Source organism: Passer montanus, unplaced genomic scaffold (genome assembly GCF_014805655.1).
Source record: "Passer montanus isolate IOZ18808 unplaced genomic scaffold, ASM1480565v1 scaffold60, whole genome shotgun sequence".
Classification (NCBI taxonomy): Eukaryota; Metazoa; Chordata; class Aves; order Passeriformes; family Passeridae; genus Passer; species Passer montanus.
Genome location: NW_024371038.1, coordinates 3,160,887 through 3,181,363, shown reverse-complemented (window position 1 = coordinate 3,181,363; position 20,477 = coordinate 3,160,887). Strand labels below are relative to the sequence as shown.

Below are 20,477 nucleotides of genomic sequence, written 5' to 3'. Positions count from 1 at the left end.
AAAACACTTTCTGTTAAGCCAAATATAATAAAGTGAGCTGGTCTGGAAACAAACCTCTATAACATGTATTTTACTGGCTTGCATACCTCTCACAATCACTTATCTGTGAATTTAATTTACTACCATATTAAGGAACTGGAAGCATGAACAGTGTTACTAGGAGACAGAATTTTGCACTGTTGACACAGATTGGGATTCTCTTTTGTCCTTCTCCTTAAGTGAGTTAACTTTCAGTAGGGATAACTTATCAGCCTGACAGGTTATTTATGCTGAGCAGAGCTGTCTTTGTGAATGGTTAGGTTTTGCACTGTAGTAAAGAGGTGTTGGATATAGATTCATGTCCACTTTGGTAGCAAGAAATTCCTGCAGCTGAAAATGTTTGTGCCTTACTGTGTGCAGATTTAAACATAGGTCCCCTCAGTGGCAATTTCCATAAAAATTCCTACAGCTGAAAATGTGCCTTACTGTGTGCAGATTTAAACATAGGTCCCCTCAGTGGCAATTTCCATACAGTTTGAACTATAGCAGCAAATGAGCACCTTATGACCTTGAAGCACAAAACTTTGAAAAACAATTTTAAAATAAACTGGCTCCATTAAATTCTGTCATCATACCCCACCAGTAAAGAAGAGTGCTGTGTGTTAGGTTAACTGGAGTATAGTTGATGCTTCCATGGTAAATATTGACATTGAGATTATTACAATAATCAAGCCTGGAATGATCTATATTTCTATAGCTAGACCTGTGGCTCTGGAAAAAAGGGTTTTCTAGCCACACAGAAATTAAAATTGTCCTTTTATTTGTATGTACAGTAGATAAAGTACTCTGTACTGAGTTCAGTAAAACTCAGCCCAACAGTTATTTTTTCTGAAACTGGTAACACTGAAATTAGACTAAAACCAGATCTTCCTAATCTCTGCTTATTTTTAAGTCTGTTTCTATTTCAGACTTTAAATCTCACATTTTTTAAAAGCCTGTCTGGTGTTCCAGCAAATTCTGTTTCCCTAATAAAAAACAAACTTACTCTCTTCACTATTCAATCTCTCATGAATATTGGCCTTCACCTTGAGAAGTATTATCAACATATTCATTTTATGCCTTTGCCAGTACAGAGCTGTTGATACTCCTGAACACAGACTGGAGTACAGTTAAAAAGTTAAAATTTTATCAGCAGTGCAAAGTCATAGATAAATGTATTTTTAACACAATACGAGAACATTTGTTTAAAGGAACTATTCTTCTAGTAACTATGTCTTTAATTCTAAAAAATGTTTGGGGTTTTTAACCTCAGTCCTAAAGAATCTGGTCATACGAGAGTGTGCTTTAAGGGCAAATTATTTTAAAACATTTCTATGATCTTTGAGTAATATTTACTTGCTTAAACACTTTAGAAAACTAAAGAAAATTGTAGTATAGAAACAGTTTAAAGCAGTTTTAATATTTTTGTCTTTTTTCCCAAGTTGGTCTGGATATACAGCGAGCATATACAGCCTTCTACTTAACACCAAAACCAGAGGGACGTAAGGTGGTTGCGAATCAAAAGTTGAAATCTGAATCTACACTTGATACATGTTATGGCTCACCCCAAAGCTTGCCAGCAGCAAAGGTGGATACAGGTAAATGGTCAGATCACAATATCTAACTAATACTAAAGTCAACAGAAAATTGAATTTTGCTTTCACTAGGGAATTAGATCTTTATTTATCCCTGCTGTTTCTTTCTCAAAGATAATAAAAATACAACTCTGCTGCTTCTACTTGTAAAGTACTACACTGCAATTCTTTGATGATTTTGAAAGTAAGAAAAATGATGGGTGTTTGGTATCCAATATTACTGTTTGAATTTCTGTATTATATTTATCTAGGAGGCAGATCTAAACAGGAGATTGCTTACAAGAAATATGGAAACAGAGAATGCAACCACCGCTGTAAAAATAAAGATGTGTGTGGGCATGACTGCTGTGAGTTTCATTAAATCTATGATTCTGATACTTTTAGAGAAATGCAGTTTAGAACAGCTCCCATCATACCAATGGCTATGTTAACAGAAACAAGACAAGCAAGAGAATGGGCCTGAGTTGTTGTGATGCAGTCACAAAAGCAATTATAAGTAGTTTTGGCAATAGCACTTTTATAGGCACTAAAATGATTAATACTTGATATAATACTTTTTGGACTTAGCATATGATTTTTAAAAATGTCAAGCTTGTTATGCTTTTATATAATTACTGTGTTAGATCTTGTAGTTAGCGTGCTAAATATTTTAGAATATTTTAACAGAAGATATTAAGCTTAGTGGCATTTTTCAAAGTAATTTGAAAACAATTAGTAATTATCTCTGATAACTAATCTAAAGATTATTTTACTTCATTTTCTCAGGTAAAACTGGAGTACCTCCAAAGTCACAGATGAATGGAGACACAAAGTTTTCTTTGTACCTAGCTGATTTAAGGAGCAGGAACTCAGTTTCATCTATACCCCCAGTAAAACGTCTAAAGGTTCACTTGGATGCAGTCAACTATTTCATAGCTCATTTTAATCTGTTACATATTTGTAGGCATTGTTTGCAGAGAGAATTTTATCACTAAATATGAACATTCAAGTTTGACTTTCCTGTGTGGAGTGCAAAAAGTAAGGAAGTACAGAGGTCCAGGAATCTTTGAGAGGTTCTGCTGTTCTTTGGGACATTGCCATTGGTCCACTTTTGTGCACGTCCTCTATATTTTTTCTTCTATGGTATTTGATGGGTTGTGGTTGGTGAGGTTCAGAGGCATTGTTGGAAGGCACTGCACTGTGACTTTTTTGGCAAAATACGACCTGAATTAAACAAACTGTGGTATTTATTAGTCATGCTACTAAGAGTCCTTTTTTCACTGGCAAGTAGATCCACTTGTTTATAAGAAAACCATCCCTATTAATTTTAAACTTCTGAAACATTTCATGGCTTGCACTTTATTCCTCTGAATGTAGAGTTAAACTAGGTCTTTCTGTAGCAAGAATGACATTTGAGGTTTTGGAGGGTTTTATTTCCACCTCACAGTTTTGCTTGCTTGTTTATTTGCACAGAGGATTATTTAGCCTACAGCTAATGCAGATGAGAGTCAACCAGCCTGGCTTTGCCAGGGTGCTTGGCTACCTCCACTAGAAGCACATAATTCAAACCTTTTTAACTGAGTGCATTAAATAGACAGACATCAGAAAGTTTTTATGACATTTAAATATTATGCTAACTTACAATAATAATGATGCCATTAAACTTGTTTAAAAAGAATAGTTCTTAGTATGTTTATATCTTATAAGTGAAAATATTTTGCTTTCTTTAGATGCAGATGTTAAATCAAACTGAAAATGTGAATCTCAAACAATTTGTTTTTACACCAAAGTCTTTATTGCCAGCCCTGCCAAGGTATTACTAAGAATTGTTTTGTGAATAAACTGTATTTTGCAACTTTCTGCCATTTTTTACGGACATGTCACTGATTTATTTTTTTAAATAGGTCTAGCAATAAACTGTCATTTTCATCACCTTCAGTGGATGAGGTAGATAATACTAATACCTTAGAAGTATCTCAGAAACAGCTGCAATCCTGGAATTGTGGAAAGAGTAGTAAGTTATTGCTAATGTTTAAAATTACAGTGTTCACTCTTTTGATCTTTAGTGCTTCATATTATTCTGCTACAGATAAAAGCAGATACTGTTTTTCAGATGCTTTGAATGTGGACTTTGAACTGAGAGACGATATTTGGGATGACATTGATGATGAGAAATTGGTATTTGCCAGTAATTTTGTCAGTAGAGAATTAGGTAAGGTTATTTCAACAAACTTTTTTCTTTCCTACAAATTATTCTATGGGCTTTTATTTGAGAATAAATTATTATAGTTTACAATGAATAGAACCACCTGAAATTTTTGGTTAATTAACTGACAGGTTTATTATCCTACCTTGAATGTCATCTATATTGTGACAAATCCAATGTAGAAGGAAGAGTTGAAAAACTCACAATTAAAATTTTTTGATGGCCTGCAACTGCATAATTGTTGCTGCATAATGTATACTGACTGTATATCTCTGCCTATCTTTATATCAGCCCAAAATCCAAAGAAGAAATATTTCAAGTGTTAAGACACTTTAATCATTTTCAAAGTGTTATTTATCATAACATTGGAAATATTTAGAAGGGGTTGTGGCTGCTTCTCAACCCTCTTTTTAAAACTTCCATTCTTTCACAGAACATGGAAATATCTGCCTTCAAAGTCCAGATGAATGTCAACGCCTCTGCCAATATACAACAAGCAAAGCCACAAATAAAATTTCAAAAGAGTAAGACTTACATCATTTACTACTATTTTATTCAGTTTCAAATATTGTCTGTATTTCACATGTATCTGTGTAATTAAATATATAGAAGGTTGTTCACTTATAAAAGTGAGTGAAATTTCAGTGTTTAAAAGGTATGAATTGTTATTTTAAATCGATTTTTAAGTGTGCAGGGAAATAAGTAGAAAATCCTGTATTGAACAACAAATAATTTTTCCATTCTGTAAAAATACTGAAACTATTCAACTTGGTATTTTCAGTTCATGCACAGTACAAGATGAGTGCAATATTCAGAAATCAGATGTTTCTGTGGTGAATAGCACATCAAAAGTGAATTTATCTGTACAGAATAGAAATACAACTTTGGTGAGTACAAATATATTGATAACATAATTTTCTATGATTTGAGTACTTGTTGTGTAAATATATCTGCCATATCTGACTTAAGAATCAATTAGGATATCATGAATTTTGAATTGTCCAAATCATTCTGTGTTCAGAGAGACATTCCTGATATAAAGAAATAGGATCTGAATTTACTTTACATAGCATGATCTCAAAACTATTTACTCAATTTGATTGTTTTTCTGTCCAGTATATAGTTAAATTCATCACATGCTTGGTCCTTGTCAAACACCACAATATCAATTAAACACCAGTATTACATTCTACAGCAATCTGGGAGTTTCAGTTGTTTTAATCATATGTACTTATAAAATTTTGTGTTGCAGTTCAGTTTTCAAGAAAAAACACATTCAGGTCCTTCTCAAGAGCAAAAAAATGTACAGTGTTCTTCCATCCCAGAAATAATCCCAGACTCTTCTAAATTCACTAGGAAAGAAGATTTTTTTATTTTCACAAAAGAACAGGAAAAAGAAGTAGATCCTAGGTAAGAAAAACTTACATATGTTTTTCTGTTTCTTCAGTGTTCCAGTTCTTCATGGAACACAGACTTTTAGGCGATGTGTTAGTTTCTAATATTCATTGCTAAAAAGTTTGATTTTCACAATAGTAACAATTTTTCTTAAGAGACATTACTTAAAATTATATTGCTTGTCTTGACTCTATATAGTGCTTCTGATTCCATAGGGTTTGATGGGCTATACCTAATTTGTTTGTTTGCTTAATCTTTAGATTTCTTCTTGATGATGAAACCAATGATGTCAAGCCCTTTCTTGGAATATTTGATGGTATTTTGTAAAACACGTAAACAAAATATGCTGTAAGTGCTGGGGAAAGAACTTACAGTCAATTTTTCAGTGAAGGCTTCAGTCAAGAGAATTTGATTTCTGTTGTATTCCTATTTAGTAATAGCTGGATTGCTGCATAGAATATATAATAAATTAGACACCAGTTTTGTTGTGGAATTTATAGAATATGAGGAATAATATCTTGTTTTACAAGTATTAAAGTATTTTTGTTGACCTTGCTGTTTTCAGGATTATAAAGAAAAATATTGAAATGTGTCAAAGAATAGTTCGTAATTTGAGGTTACTTCTATAACTAACAGAAAATCCCATTAGAGAAGGTAAAGGATTAAGTGTTTGTAGTAACATGTTGTAATGTTTGTTGAGTTTTTCTTTCAATTTCTCTAAAGCTGAATTTTTCATGGTGCTGATTCTCTAAAATAATTAAATTTATAAATAGAAGTAATAGAATGATAGATTATCCTAGATTCTAGGTACTACTTTGGACAGTGCTATGAATGTGTTAATAAAAAAGTGCAACTTAAGCAGATATGTTTCCAGATTCTCAGCAAACCAGTTGTTAAATGTCTGTAAAAATACTCTAAAACTGTAAAAAAAGGCCTTTTCAGTTTCATACCCAAGGTCATAACATGGACATTCATGTGTCCTAATACAGATTTAGGCACCAGGCATTGGATTTGGATATTTTCTTGTAGCTTTAGTGTTTGAATTGTAGACCTTGCAAGTTCAACAGTTAGTAGAATATATGATATTGCCTAAAATCCAAGAGAATGTTAATTTTTACTGTTAATTATTCAAAATGTGAGGAATTAAAATGTTACAATCACATGTGGAACATCAGCTGTCTGTTCTTTCAACACTGTTTGTGGTGCACCTAAATGTAGCCATGTTTTGCTCCACTACCAGGTTGTAATTTTCTCAACGAGTAACATTTTGCTTGACTCCAGTGTTTCCTTATGCTTTTGACTTAATATAACTCTTTCTCTGCATGACAGAATGGCCTAACCTAAGCAGCCTCAATACTCACCCCTCAATATGTTTTTGACTATGTAAATGCCAGCAGGCCCAAGCTTAACTCACTTTTCTACAACCCAAGTATTTCATTATATCTCAAAGTTATTAGTATGCCAGATCTCTTTTTGTGAGATTTTTTTAAATTAAGCTTCCAAGCTGATGTAACTGAGAATTACTGTACTACTGCTACATTTAGCCCAGCAACCCTCGTCATGTACACATTCCAGTTCTGTCAGGGTAAGATTTAAGAATGCAGATTTTATCTCCTGCACATCACCACCTTCTGATTTCCTTGGGAAATGGCTCCCAGGCAGATACAATGGTGTTTCTCAAAAGATGCTTCATGTAAATGACCAGGAGACCAAAACCCAGGTCATGCCCCAGAAGGTCAGTGTTGACATAGCTATGGAGAGCTGTAATTGCCATTGTTCAATTGAATCCCATTAAGAGATAAACCTAGTTCACCTGGACTCCCTGTCTAGTCACTAGAAAGAGGCAAACACTGTCAGAAGATATTTTAGATAGTAAGTGGGCTGAATTGCTCTCTGGTGGAACTCCCCAGATTACCTGTGATGAGAGTGACGTGGAGAAGCTGTAATTTCACAGACAGGCTCACTGAATATTGCCTTGCTTGTGCATGTGAGACACTGAACTCCTTTATCCATGTAAGGATCTAACCTTCCTAAGGTGAATAAAAGGGCAAAAGATGACTGTGCTTTGTTTCAGGTGCTGACCAAATGCTAGAAAAGACAAATTCAACAGGGTATCATCAGACATTTAAAGTACATTAAAAAATTGTTAGAGTCTAAACTGATCCTTATTTTAATTCTACTTAGAGTTGAAACATTAAATGAATGGCCTGAATTTCAATCAATGGGATTGTGTAAGTAATTCTTTGGGGATACAGCAGGATGCCACAGACTTTAGTCTGGGGATGATTCTACAAAATTTACATTATAAAAAATACTGTTTTCTATAATGGAATAGTGAAAGAATATTCAATGTGATGAGAAGTCAGATTTTACTATCTTACTTGTGTGATTCCCCATAATAAAATACATGCTTATACCTGCTTTTAATTTAACTTCAACTTCCTTATATGCTTCCTTGTCCTATCACACATATTGATTTCAAAATATAAACTGAGGTCAACCATATCTGTGCCTGAAGAAAATGCAATATACACTCAAAACCTATAATCTTCAAAAATAGTGGGAAAATAAGTATAATGTTTAAACATGTTGCCAGACATATTTGTGTATAAGGTAAGTTTCAGCATACAGAATACTGCACATGTATTGTAATATAATTTTCATCGTGTAGTGCATATCTTGAGCACATTTTCATTATATAGCTTTAATTCCTGTATGTGAAGGTTTTTATGAGTTAAACATTTCAGTAATTGTCATAATAAGAGCAGTTGCAACAAGTTGGACTCTTGTTATTTGGGTGTATTTTTACTTAAATATACCTTCACAGAATAGTTATGTGATATATACAAGTTGGTGCTCTTAAAGGCAATCAGAATAATGATAAAGAATGAACAGAAGTCACCATATGAAACCAGTGTACACAAAATATTTGAAATCAGTAATTTTGCAGAGCACAAATGATACCATTCTAATGCATCATTGTGACAGTGTCGATGGTACCTCTTCTGAAAGGGTGTCTTGCATTAGCTCTATGTCACCTTGTCTGCATGTTATGTAGATGAGCAAATGAGTTGTATCATGTCAATTGTTTTACTGCCAGAATCTTTAATTGTATCTCTGAAATGAGATCTGTGAATGCCTGTTTTTTTTCCAAGCTCCTTTCCTTAACAAGGAAATAAAAAAGAAGGTTCTAATCAGGGTAAAATTCTGTTCCTGCAGAGGGCTAATAACACACTGAATTTTTGGAAGACTTCCATGAGAATTAACTGAGGCACATACAGTGTTTTCAGTGATTAATTTCAGCTTGACTGAAAACAATCAGGTAGAAAAAGGGCAGGTGTTTATTGGCTGCCACTGTTCAGTTGAGATAAACCTGGCTTAGCCATGCTTCTCTATTGGTTCTTGAAATCTATGTGACATTAAATTGTATCAGTTTAAGCCTTCACTTTTCTCCCAGTGTTGTAACTCCTGGTCTCCCTGTGCCCCAGATGGGCACATGGGCTGGGATAAGGAGTGACCTCTGTAAGCACTAGGGGCCCTTGGGGCCCTTTTGTTGTAGGTCTGGCTCTAGGCACTGCTTGTCACTGTTGCCCTTCCCTCTGGTTGTGGAGAGACTGGAAAAGATGTGCTACTGTTGGCTTGCAATCCTGCCCTTAACAGGAGTCCCAGTCCAGACTGTCTATACTAGTTAGGGAGAGTTGTTTCCCAGTTTGGTTTGGTGTGCTATCTCCCACACTGAAACACTACCCTTCGGGGAATGTGCTTTGAGTGGTCCCGAGTCTGTCTTCTTGTGCCTTTAAAATGGATTCTTCCCACGTGCCAGGACTTGAGGGGCATATCTAATTGGTGGTGTGTGAAAATGTTAACATATTTTGCAGAAATGCAATAGATGATACTGGGTGGACATACGTCACTTAAAGAAGGTGTATGTCCTTTCAAATATAATAAAATTGCCTAGATATAATAATAAGTAATTTCTTCCTGTGTTGAACGTATACTGCATGGAACTAGCATGTCTTTTAGACTGGGACTAGATGGCAATTTCTATATTTTAGATAGCTGAGCATAGGGAATAAGGCAAAATATTTTGTTTTGAAGGCTGTAAGGGTATTTTGTTTATATAAAGGAAACAATGTTTCTTTTGTAACTGTGAAACTTCCTATTAAAGGATGCATATAACTTTCAAAATAAGAAGATGCTTGTAGCTGTAAATGGCTATGATATATTTGCTGTTCCCCCACCCACTTAGAGGCAAAACCTATTTATGAGGCTTTATTAAGTGCAAATAATTCCCATGGCTTCGGCACAGAAGAATCAGCTGTAGAATATAGTCTGATTTGCATATAAATGACATGACATGATTTCTGCTCAGAAAAATATATTGAAAAATACATATTTCTGCATTGGAAAGCTGATATTCACACATATTAAGGTCAGCTTGCGTAACTTGTTTTAAGCTGCTGCATGTTGATACCTGATCACACTGCCAGCTAGATTCAGGCTTTATCCTTTGAAATTATGGATTTCTTCTTTTGATCTAATTAAGCTATAATTTAGAGAAACAGATTCCAAAACATTTATCTCATCAGTTTAAGCATTTAAAAGTACTCAGAATATTCATCAGTACAAGTGGAAAACTCTGAACTTGACACTTTTCCTTATCTCCAGTACTGTGAATTTGTGATGTGAGAGAATTCCTGTTGAGTGAGACAGAAAAAGGCTGCTAACTTGCTCTAGTCACTTTAATAAATGGTAGGATGTAATGAAAATAGACACAGAAATATTACTCTTTTTTTGTGCTTTAATCTGTATAATACAATAAGTAATACAGTGAACCTTGCCATTGAACTCTGTATATTTTCACAGATTCTTACCTCCTACTTTGCCAGTACCTTTGAGGGTGTTTCTTTAGGCAGCCAAGCCACTCATGTGGGACAAGTGTCCACTTACTGAGAGGCACCTGCTGCTTCTTAGATCCATCCTAAAATAAAAGAAAGATGTTGGACAGACAGGCATTAAAAGGTTGGGAAGAGACCTGCCACAACTTGATTTCAAATTCCTGGCTGGCAAAGGTCTTAGTGAGCTGAATGCCATTGCTGGAAGCAATAGGTTCTCTGCTTAGAGACATTGATTTGCCACAGTGAATGGTCATTAGTTCTGAATGCCTCATGGAGAGCTTGACACTGTCTAGTAAAGAAAAAGTGAAAGTAGTGCTATCTAGAAACTTGTATGTGCAAATCAGAACCTCCTTTTTAGCAATTTTTTTCTGTCTATAAAGGCTATTAAATTATATGAATGAAAATGAGGCAGTATGAATTATTACTATTTTTCCTGGTGTGGAATAATATTTTAGCTGTTTTATTCCAGACTTGTTAGGTTCATGGGTGGAGGAAATACACTTGTTTTTATCCCAGAACTCTATCCTTGTGTCTTATGTGTTATGCCTGAAGAAGATTTATCTGTCTGGTTGGGAATTTCCACTCAAAGAATAGTCACCCAGCAGCTGTATCATTTATCATTTTTCACTATCTTCTCAATTATAAAGATTTTAGGCTCTGAGGTCAGTTTGGTTTCTAAAAATTGTACTAAGAGATGTGAAAGGTGCATTGACCAAAGCATCAGCAAATTATCAAATAATTTTATTTCTTAAGTATGGCAGCAGAAGTGATAAAGAAAGTGTCGGCCATGAAATAGATATGCTTATCTTGTGATACATCCCAGAGATGCATTTCAGAGACTGGAGGCTTGCTTAGTGAGGAAAATAACCTGTGTTAGGAAGATAAGAGGTACAAGTGGATGGATCTCCCTCCCTGTCTCCTGGGTGTGATTGTCTCAGACAACCATATTAGCAGAAGGTTAGACACATTCTTAGCTCCTGGAATGGATTTGCTGAAGTGACAGTGCATACTGAGGATGATGGTAAAAAGATGGGCAGTGTATTGTGGAAGAAAATAAAGTTGGCAGCTTGCAATGGAGGACCACAGCTTCAGATAAGCATGTGGTTCAATAGAAATTAGTCTCTGTCCATAGACTTTATAGCAGCCGATCAGAACTGCTCTTTCAGTTCAAGCAGTTAATAATATCTCAGCACTGTAGCTTAAGGGATACAATTTTCAAAATTATTGTAGTGTGGGACCAATAAATTTCAGCACAAAGAAGGCACTATTCCATATAATTTATTTTAGATTTCCATCTAGGGTATGTTCTGACACTCCATATGAAAGTCAAATTGTCCATGTAAAATGGTTTTCAGGTGATAAGTTGACCCCTGGGGTTTTAGTAAAATAATAGGTTCAGAATTCCATCTGACTCTCCAATCTATAAAAGCTAGTTATCAGCTGTTTGAAGGATTTGATAAGAAACAGAAAAAAAGAGAGAGCTTTTGTACAGTGACATTTTTCTCATTAATGGGACAATGTAAGAATCACAAACTCCTTCTGGATTTGGCAGTAAATACTCTGCTGACGTGTTCCAGGAGGTAGTTGTTCTGTGTGAGGAGTGTATGTGTCTAATCCTCCACATGCATATGGAACAAGGAATATTTCTAACAGACATGTACAGCCTGTCAAAAGAAGGACGTTTACTGTGCCATCATCTGGCCATCATTTCTAAATGCATTCCACCACCAGAGCCTACTTTGGCAGAAGTTTTGCTGCAGAATGACTGTCTTACAGTGCCTAGAGACATGGTAGAATATTTAAATGTTATGCAAAACAAATGGTAACCTGAAAAGAAATGAGGTGTTATTTTAAATTCTTGTCTGAACACTTGTATAGGACTTGCTGTGACTTTTGTTTCTAGTTTTGTTATTTAATTGTATTTTCTTGAGAATACTTAAAAATAGTTCCTATTGTAACTTGTGACTTTACTGTCAGTTTAAGCAGATCCAAAGTTAGGTAGAGGCTTTGTTGCATTTTGTTTTAGTAGATGGGTGTATCTGCATGTTCATGCAATGTTAGTGAGTAACTGGGAAAAGGTGACAGTAAGATAGGACCAGTCATTGTGACAGCAGAGGCAGCTTGCTTAATAAAATGCTAAAAGCATGTTTATTCTTAGTGCATTTGAGTGCCTCTTTGAATTTTGAGCAAAAAAATACCTCCTGCTTTTAAAAAGCAACTGTGCTCAATAAAATATGACTTTCTACAGTCTTTGTATATAAAAAGGATTGTCTCAAAGCAAAACCCAAGTCCTCCTCAATTGTTTGTGATGTTCCTGTACTTCCCCTTCCCGTGGGGGGGGTGAACATTGAGCTCACTGCAGAAGCTCTGTTATACTCTGTGCTGCAACCTTTGCAGGTGTGAGGAAAGCTGTACGGAGGGCACCCGTTTGCCTCCTGTGTTCTGGAAGGGGCAGACATCTCCTCCTCCAGGAGGAACTGAGCAGTGCTCAGGAGTGAAGACACCTGATGCTCCCAGGTGGGGTAAAGAAGGGAAATGTAGTGATCTGAGATCTTGGAGGCAGTGTTGTGGAGGAGCTGGGATTTTGCCTGTGGGACAGAGCAAGCTTTAGAAGTGACAGGAGAAAGGTAAGTTTCCTAGAGGAGGTGTCTGTGCCACCTCTGTGAGTCACTTCAGAAATTTTCAGATTGGAAGGAGGACTGGAAAGAAAGATTTGCGCTGCAGTGACACAATGGAAACATTACTTTTAATGGAAACATTAATTTTCTATTAATTCTAGCTCTCCAATAGATCAGACTTGTCGTGATTTAAAGTACAATTCTATCCTCCCATTCCAGTAACGTTTGCATTTATAAATCTGGATTGGGTGTGTACTTATCAAACAGAAAAACATCTACCTAAACACAATGGCTATTTTGGGGTCCTTGTGGACAGGATGAAAAAGAGCTAACTGCTCTTACACCTGACCTCTTCCTGGTTTTGTTTGGTTGCTTTTAACTTTATAGAGATAACTGGGTGTTAGTCCTGGGTGTGTAAGTTATAACAGATGTGGGACAGGCCGGCTCCCTCCCTTGAATGAACTCCTGCTCGTTCAGGTGTATATGAGCAGCACTGAGATCTGCTGGAGTGTGCTCAAAAGCAAAGCATCTGTTGCATTCTTAAAGTGCTTTTCTTCTGGAAGAGCAGATCTGAGAACCAGAATTTATGAATAACTGACTTCTCCTATTGACTGGATTTAATCTGCATTAACACTTTCCAAAGTAGCTATATATTTTCCCCTGGGTTGTTTGTCACTCTGAGGCCGATTTGTAAATACGTCACCAAATTTCAAGTTTTCAGGTGTTAGTGCTGAAACGTTTACCTCTCCACTGAGGTAATGATCATGTGTATTTGTGGCCCTAGTTAATTGTAGGCCTCACCTTTTGCTTACTTAAGCCCTGTGAGAAATTGTTTCCTTTCCTGGAGTGGGATGATGCACAGAAGGAAGTAAAGTACTTTATCTGCATTCTTCCATACCCCTAAATGCTGGGAAATGCTGGGCTGATATGGTGTCAGGTGCTGTAGCTGGGTAAGTATTCACTGAAAAATCTGTGAGTGCAGCCATAGGTAGAGTTGGTGTCAGACATGAAACCATCATGATCCAGCCCTGGAAGGAGAGTCCCAGAGCTCTGCATCAGGGAGGGCACACAGAGCAGCCACATGCCCAGCATCAGCCCCCTCCAGGACAGGGACAGCAATCCATTACCCCAACAGAATAAGTTTACTAAAGAAGCATTGGACAGATGTGGTTTTATTAAAAAGTCTGTCCCATAACTTTTAATGCAGGAGTGGGGTATCTGTTCTAAGACTTGGAATTCAGGACATAGCATGACTAAAAAGAAAAACAGGAGAAAAAATAGTAGACAAAGTCTTGTCTCCTTCAGAGGCACAGCTTTAGGAACGACCTTCTTCTTACATGAAGCACTGAGCCTTTGAGGTTAATGATGAGTTTGGGGCAAGACCCACCTTTGTGTCTGTATTTTGCCTTTTGTCCCCTGTAGGCAAACTTAATGCAGATGCCATTTTGTTTAGTGCTATACAAGGTTGTGCTGACTGGCCAGATACTTTTGGAAGTATGACTGGAATGTGCTTGTGAAGACATGGAAACCTAATCAGTAATGAAAATAGTCACTGAGTGTAAATCTGTGTTCTGTCAGAAAAGCTTGTTGATGCTGTGGAGCTCCACTCTCACCCTGCGCCACTCAGCTGTTGTACCAGGCCAGTTGTTTTGTAAATTATCTCTTATGTGAATAATCTTTTGAGAAGCCTGTCTCTCATCTCCTGTCAACGCTGTTATTGCCAGAAGAAGTGCATGTGTACAAAGAGCAAAGCAGACTCAAATGCTAGCTTCTGCGGTTGCATTTCACTCATCCTTGAATTGGAAAGTAGCCTTTGTTTCGTGTATGTGGCAAGTGAGCTACATAACATTAACGAAACAGAGATCCTAAATCCTGCTTAGAATTGTCATTGGCAGCTCTTAATGTATTTTCAGTAGTATTTTTTGTTTAGAGCTTAGTCATAACTCACCAAGATGTAGTTCTGCTTGTTAGCTGTCGAGGTGGTTGAAAGCGCTTGGGATACTCCAAGATTTCATCCCAGCTTCATAGCATTCCTCATTGCCTTGAAATTGTGCTAGGCTTTCTATCTGTAGTGAAAGAACTAAAAATAGAGCAGCACTAAATTGACATTTCCACTCCTTGTGTGAATGGAAAATGAGAAGCTCTTTGTCGGCTACCATGTGTAAACAGTTGTGTCTTTCCTGCAGACCCTGACAAGAGATTTCAGACCATATTTCTTTAAAAAGGTCATTGAGGAATAAAGCCCCCAGGATGCACCGCACACTAGGTGTGTTGATGTCTTTCACGCGGGGCTCACACCGGACATTTCCTCTCCGTTACCGCGCTCACAATCGCCAGCCCGAGGTGCGTTGAGGAATCGCCCATAGGCCGTGCAGGAGCCGTGCGTGAGCAAGCCCTCGGTCTCTGCGCACCCGCGGGAGCTCCGCGCCCCCGGGCACTGCGGAGGGCACAGTGCGGGGGCGCTGGCTCCGTGCCCGCTCCCTGCGGGCCGTGCCGGACGGAGGCCACCGCCTCGCTGGCCGCGCCGGGGGCGGCCCGGGACAGCCGGGGCTGCCGCCCTCGGGGCGCCGCCCTCCCGGTGCTTTAGCCGGGGGCACTCGCGTGTCACCGTGCGCTCCCCCTCGCTGCTGGCGCCAGGCGCAGGGAGAGACCGAGGTATGGCACAGCTTGTGCTGTAGGCACCCCATGGTGTGTTCCACGGTGCTTGTCCAGAGGGCTCTCGCGTCTCGGCACTGCTGGGTAGGTGACACACAGACCCGCGGGCAGGGACGGCGGGAGGGACCCGGCTGCCACCGCCGCCCGCCCGCGCCCCGGAGGGACCTGGCGGCAGGGCACGCAGCTGGCCTTGCTCGGGCAGGTGCTTCCGGACGTAAAGGGAGCTAAATACTGAACACCCATGCAAAAATGCAAGCTAAAAGCAAGGGCGCCGACTATACCGTAGCACCGGCAAGCGCTGTAATCTTAAATGGAGAGAGGCCTACGTAAGATGGCCAGTTCTGTGTATTGTAACCAATTGATTAAATGGTTAACAAGGGACTGACGTGCTGCAGAGGGAAGGTGGCATACCATCGTTTCGGGATTTTTCCAAACGAGGGAGTCGTGTGACCCACTTCAGCACCGCAGTTCCCTCCTTCCTCTTTGTCACTCTCGGGTGACAACCGGGCCAGCCAGAGCGGACGGCCGAGCCGGGGCACCATTTCCAGCCGCTGCTGCCTGGGGCGCCTCGGTGTGCAGTTCCTCTGCACCGTTACCCTTCCTGTGGGAAGGAAGGGAAAGAAAAGAGCCCTTTCCTTAGTGCAGAAATAGGTTATGGGGTAGTTTTTGCTGAGAATTTTCTCCTGCAAAGGAAAGTGCGTGCCCGGAGCAGCTGTTGCGCTGACCTCCCTTCCCTGTGAGCGAGGTCCCGCTGCATGCCGGCCGGGGAAGGGAGCGGTGGCGAGACCTGCCTGGGCTCTGCGGCCTCGCTGGCTCTGGCTCCGCGGCCTCGCTGGCTCTGGCTCCGCGGCCTCGCTGGCTCTGGCTCCGCGGCCTCGCTGGCTTTGCCTCTGGAGCTCGCTGGCTCTGGCTCTGCAGACGGGACTCGAGAGGCCGGGGTGCCCCTGGGGCTGGGGAAGGCTTGGGTGTGCCTGTGGTCGGAGTGGGGCTGCACGCAGATCCTTCCCTACAGAAAAGTTTGTCATGGGCTGGTATCTGGCTTCACATTCCTTCCCAGAGCCTCTAGAAGTTAACTTTCAAAAGGGAGGTCTCCCTTGTGGATTTATGTCAGTGATTTGGGGTTTTAAACTATTCATGCATGAAAAATGACTTAGGAGCTGTATACTCCCATGTATGAATAATGACTACATGGGAACACAGATTACAGCAGTTTTGCACTGAGACTGCTGCAGTTTACATGCTCTCTTTGGGAACATTATGAAACGTTTTTAAATGCTGGTTCATGTTAATGCATTGATTTCAATCCGTCTCTTTTTGTCCCTTTTGGATTTGTTCAACTTAACAGCTAGCTTGTTTCATGTTTGCTCTAAGATATGCTTAGCAAATTAGGCAAATAAAAAAATGCTTGCAAAAATACAGGGCTGTGCACATTTATCAGGTTTTTTATTTATTAATAGATTTCAATTTCCATATGATAGTCTGCCTTTTTTTTTAATTTTGGCTCAGTGGATAGTTTATGCCAATTACATGTAGTTTAACAGCTTTGAAATCTGTTTTTGCTTTTCTAATGCATGAAGACATTGATTCTGTTTCAGGTTTTAATTAAACTCTACACTGACTTTAAATTCTATTGTCCTTTTCATTTAAATAGGATTTTTGTTAGATCTTTAACAAGACCTCAGTGGGGTAATAAATCTAAGCAATTGTCCTTATTAGGAGTAGATTATCCTCAAGAGATGGAAAGTCACAGAAGTAACTAAAACCATTTGCAGAGACTGAACTAAGGCTTTTTCTTCCTAAACATTAAACAGACTTGAAAATTACTTGCTTGGGCACTCAAATTAAATTAAATGATATTTTGTTTATTTTTCACATTTTCAGTGTAGGCTATTTGCATTTACTTAAAATTCGTGTTTCATTGAGTAGGACTCACTCCTGAATAAGGATCCTTACTTTCAGTATACAAGCTGTAATTGAAGCTCAATATATCCTGCCATTTCTTTTATTAACCCTTGCAGTGCTTCTAATGTATGGGACCTGCTGACACAGTGAGTGCATTCTTAGTTCATTGTCTTTGCCATAGAGATGAGTCTTGGCTGAAGAATTGGTCTTGTGTTTGTCCCACACCCCAGCCAAGGAGAACTGTGCAGTATGCAGGAGTGTGGACCTTGTGCAGAGATCTCACAGGCTGGATTAAAAACAGGTTCTTGGAGAAAACTTGTCACACACTCAACAGTTCTGTCTAGGTTTGACCTTAGAGTTTACGTACTGCTAGGAGGTGAAAGGGGATATAACTCATGGTTCTCTTTTTTTCAGCTGCTTGCTTCATTCGATGGTATTCTTTGTTCTGCAGGTGCTCCAGGTTTGCTTTGTTCCTTGCTTTAGTCATCGGTTGGCTTCTGATGGGACAAGGCCTCCTTTACACACACAGTCAAATCCTGAATAGCTCCCCAGTGTTTAACTCCCGAGTTCATTATACACATTGTGGTGCAGGTTCTTTAAGCATTCACTCCTGTGGAAGCTCCCTTTTGGGGGACACTCATTTCTAGGACTTAAGTTCTACAAACCAACGAGCAAAGGCAGGGATGTTGTTCCGGGACATTGTCCCAGTGAGCCCTGCCGAGCCAGCGGCCTTTCCCTGCTGCCCGCAGTCGCTGCGCTGGCCAAGCCACTGCCCTCGGCGGGGGCCACGGCCGCGGGAAGCGGGGCTGAGGGGACCGGCCTGAGGGGCCACGGCCGCAGGAAGCGGGGCTGAGGGGACCGGCCTCAGGGACGCGGCCGCAGGAAGCGGGGCTGCGGAGACCGGCTGAGGGGCCACAGCCGCAGGAAGCGGGGCTGAGGGGACCGGCAGAGGGACCGGCCTGAGGGACGCGGCCGCAGGAAGCGGGGCTGCGGGGACACGGCCGCACGTGACGCGCCCACGTCCGCCTCCGCCGGGAAGGAGCCCGCAGCTCTGCTCGGCTGATGAGGACCAGCCCCTCTCGGTTGTTGCAGCTCCACCGGCTCTCAGCCAGCAGGTATTTAATGTCTCGGAGCCCTCCCGTCCGTGGGCTCCTCTGCCCCTGTCCTGCAGGCCGGCGTCTCTGCAGAGCCAGGTCCTGTCAGCCTCCAGGCTGCTGCTCCCCCCATGGCATCTGCTGTGTTTCTCTACTAAGAGACTTCACCTCAAACCTTCTCGTCTTCTAAGTGATACTCTAGTGATACTTTGGGGCAGAACGAATTATGTTAGAGGAACACAGCTCATAAATATTAATTTCTAATTAGACTCTATTTGCTGCATATTCTAGGCAGCATTACAGGTTTTGAGCCTTCATCTGCCACTTTCCATATCACTCAAATAGCAGGGATTTTGGCATGGTAAGTCACAGAGGAAGGTGGAAAATCCGATGCAAAGTGAGATAACGTACTTCTTCGTAATTGTGGCTCTTCTGTGCCCTAATAGAAAACTTTAAAGCATGGAAGGTGCTGACAGCAGGTAAGTCACCTAGTTCCTGCTCTGCTTTAGGTATAAAGGCTGGGGAAAGTGGAGGAAGAGAAGGCACACCTTGGCTTTTAGGCTCAGATTGCAACTCACCCTTCCTTCTAAAGCTGTGCACGGAAGTGTGGCAAACCTCGGGTGAGTCCTGCAACTCATTATATGACTCAGTGCACAAGATTATGAGCACTGAGAGTGCTCAGCCTTTGGGACAGAGTCTGGGGAATTGAGAGGTTCTTCATCCTGTCTTGCGTGGCAATTAAACCTGATTTAGGCAATGCCATGTCTTGGACAAATGCCACAGGGCATGGTTTTGCTCTGGATTCTTATCAGGATGTGTGATTTTTCTCTCTGTGTTCCCCAGCAGCAGAGCCAGGAGTCTGTGGCTCTGCAGGGTGAGATTGAGAGGGCCCAGCTCTGTCCCTCACTAAGAGATTTGTCTTATCTCCCCATGTCCCCTCCACCCCTGTTTCTGGGGATGTATGCTGTAGTCAGAGGCAAGTGCTGTGACCCTGCCTGCAGTATTAAAGTGATGTGTCTACAAGAAATGCAAGGCTAGCTAAATGGACTTCCACTGCTTGCTGATGTGCAGTGGAAAGAATCCCGTCTTGCCTTGCACTCTGCAGCAGTGTGCGTTGCTTTCCAGTGCCAGGTACGTGCCGCAGCACCAGATGTGGGGAGCTGCTGCTTGCACGTGTGCCATGCGCTGAGCTAGCAGCATTCCCCCTGTCGCAGCAGCCTCCCTGGAGGGCAGCAGGCTGCTGGAAAGGTCAGCGGGGTACCTGTGCATCACAGGCGTGAAAAGCTGCCCTCTTTAGGCCCTGAGGCAACAACCTGCTTTCGCTTTGTGAAGCCGAGCAGAAAAGCTGGGGTCCGACAGAGGCGGGTATCCCTGAGCACAAGACAAGGCAGCATGAGGGCATAAGAAATCCAGTTTGCTTCTCAACGTGAGTGGATGGGGTTTGGGTGGGAAGGTAATGGGAATGCTCAATGTTTGCTGCTAACATTTACTAAAATGACAGCAAATCCCATCTGTATTAATGTTTAGCTTTTGAGACGCAGTGGAATTTTACTTTGTTAAAGAAGGTAGGAAGCCTGGAAGTAGCTCTTTAATCTTCAACTGGAAAATATTATTTTGAAATCCATTCTCTTAGGAGTGGAATAATCAAACAGAGTGATAATGGATGTTAAACCTACTCTGAATGTTATTTAAAGGATTTCTTAGGTGGAAACAAAAGTTGATAGGATGGTGTCAGGCTCAAATGGACATCAGCTTTACATACAGTTGTCCACATGAAGAAGAGAGGTTGATCAGTCTGTATTTGCTGGTTATGTGATTGTTTAGGAATTACTAAAAGTCATTATGTGATTTTTAAATACTTCCATTTGCTCTTTGTTCCAACAAAAGGCTGTTGGAACTGTATCCACGTGTTTTCACAAGCACAGCTCTATGCATGAGAGCTTCACCACAAAGGGTATACAGTGTCCTGCATCTGCAGAAGTCTTCAACATTGAGCAGAAAAAACCTGTTAGTCTTTCCCCCCCTACTGCTGACCTGTTCCTCTTGGCACATTTTTGATCTCCCTTGATCAGTCTGTGCCTGGTACCATGTATACATGTCTTGTTGTTCCCCACACT

At 40.3% G+C, this 20,477-nt stretch overlaps 3 protein-coding genes across 5 annotated transcripts in view; 2 read left to right on the top strand and 1 right to left on the bottom strand.

The window, feature by feature from the left end:
- The window catches only part of HFM1 (helicase for meiosis 1), a 54,333-nt gene extending 47,980 nt beyond the window's left edge, over positions 1 to 6,353 (top strand). The window contains exons 31-40 of the mRNA XM_039727201.1: positions 1,461 to 1,616; positions 1,865 to 1,960; positions 2,379 to 2,497; positions 3,323 to 3,405; positions 3,497 to 3,606; positions 3,706 to 3,804; positions 4,232 to 4,322; positions 4,580 to 4,685; positions 5,051 to 5,208; positions 5,454 to 6,353. Of these exons, the coding sequence (XP_039583135.1) occupies positions 1,461 to 1,616; positions 1,865 to 1,960; positions 2,379 to 2,497; positions 3,323 to 3,405; positions 3,497 to 3,606; positions 3,706 to 3,804; positions 4,232 to 4,322; positions 4,580 to 4,685; positions 5,051 to 5,208; positions 5,454 to 5,520 (1,085 nt within the window). The 3' untranslated portion in view covers positions 5,521 to 6,353. The remainder of the gene's footprint in view (positions 1 to 1,460; positions 1,617 to 1,864; positions 1,961 to 2,378; positions 2,498 to 3,322; positions 3,406 to 3,496; positions 3,607 to 3,705; positions 3,805 to 4,231; positions 4,323 to 4,579; positions 4,686 to 5,050; positions 5,209 to 5,453) is intronic.
- A 9,036-nt stretch (positions 6,354 to 15,389) lies between these two features.
- The window catches only part of ZNF644 (zinc finger protein 644), a 74,497-nt gene continuing 69,409 nt past the window's right edge, over positions 15,390 to 20,477 (top strand). The window contains exon 1 of one of the 3 annotated variants that reach the window (XM_039727232.1): positions 15,390 to 15,448. The gene's annotated coding sequence lies outside the window, so the exon portion shown is untranslated. Of the gene's footprint in view, positions 15,449 to 18,306; positions 18,382 to 18,896; positions 18,981 to 20,477 lie in introns of those variants that run through there. The other 2 variants (XM_039727230.1, XM_039727231.1) reach the window with 2 other exon arrangements.
- Positions 15,465 to 17,753, bottom strand: LOC120510837. Its single transcript, XM_039727109.1, has 3 exons — positions 17,630 to 17,753; positions 16,090 to 16,335; positions 15,465 to 15,965 (listed from the first exon to the last, which is right to left on the bottom strand). Exons 1-3 carry the CDS (start codon positions 17,751 to 17,753, stop codon positions 15,727 to 15,729), a joined length of 609 nt encoding a protein of 202 aa, XP_039583043.1. The 3' UTR covers positions 15,465 to 15,726.

Bases quoted from the DNA above. Each gene is read 5' to 3' on its own strand.
- LOC120510837 (XM_039727109.1), bottom strand. From the start codon at position 17,753: ATGACTAAAGCAAGGAACAAAGCAAACCTGGAGCACCTGCAGAACAAA. The intron at 16,336-17,629 runs GTAAACTCTAAG...CTCCGACCACAG, and splicing joins CTTTCACCTCCTAGCAGTAC to GCACACCCAAGCCTTCCCCA. The intron at 15,966-16,089 runs GTCAGCGCAACA...TCCTTCCCACAG, and splicing joins CTCGCTCACAGGGAAGGGAG to GAAGGGTAACGGTGCAGAGG.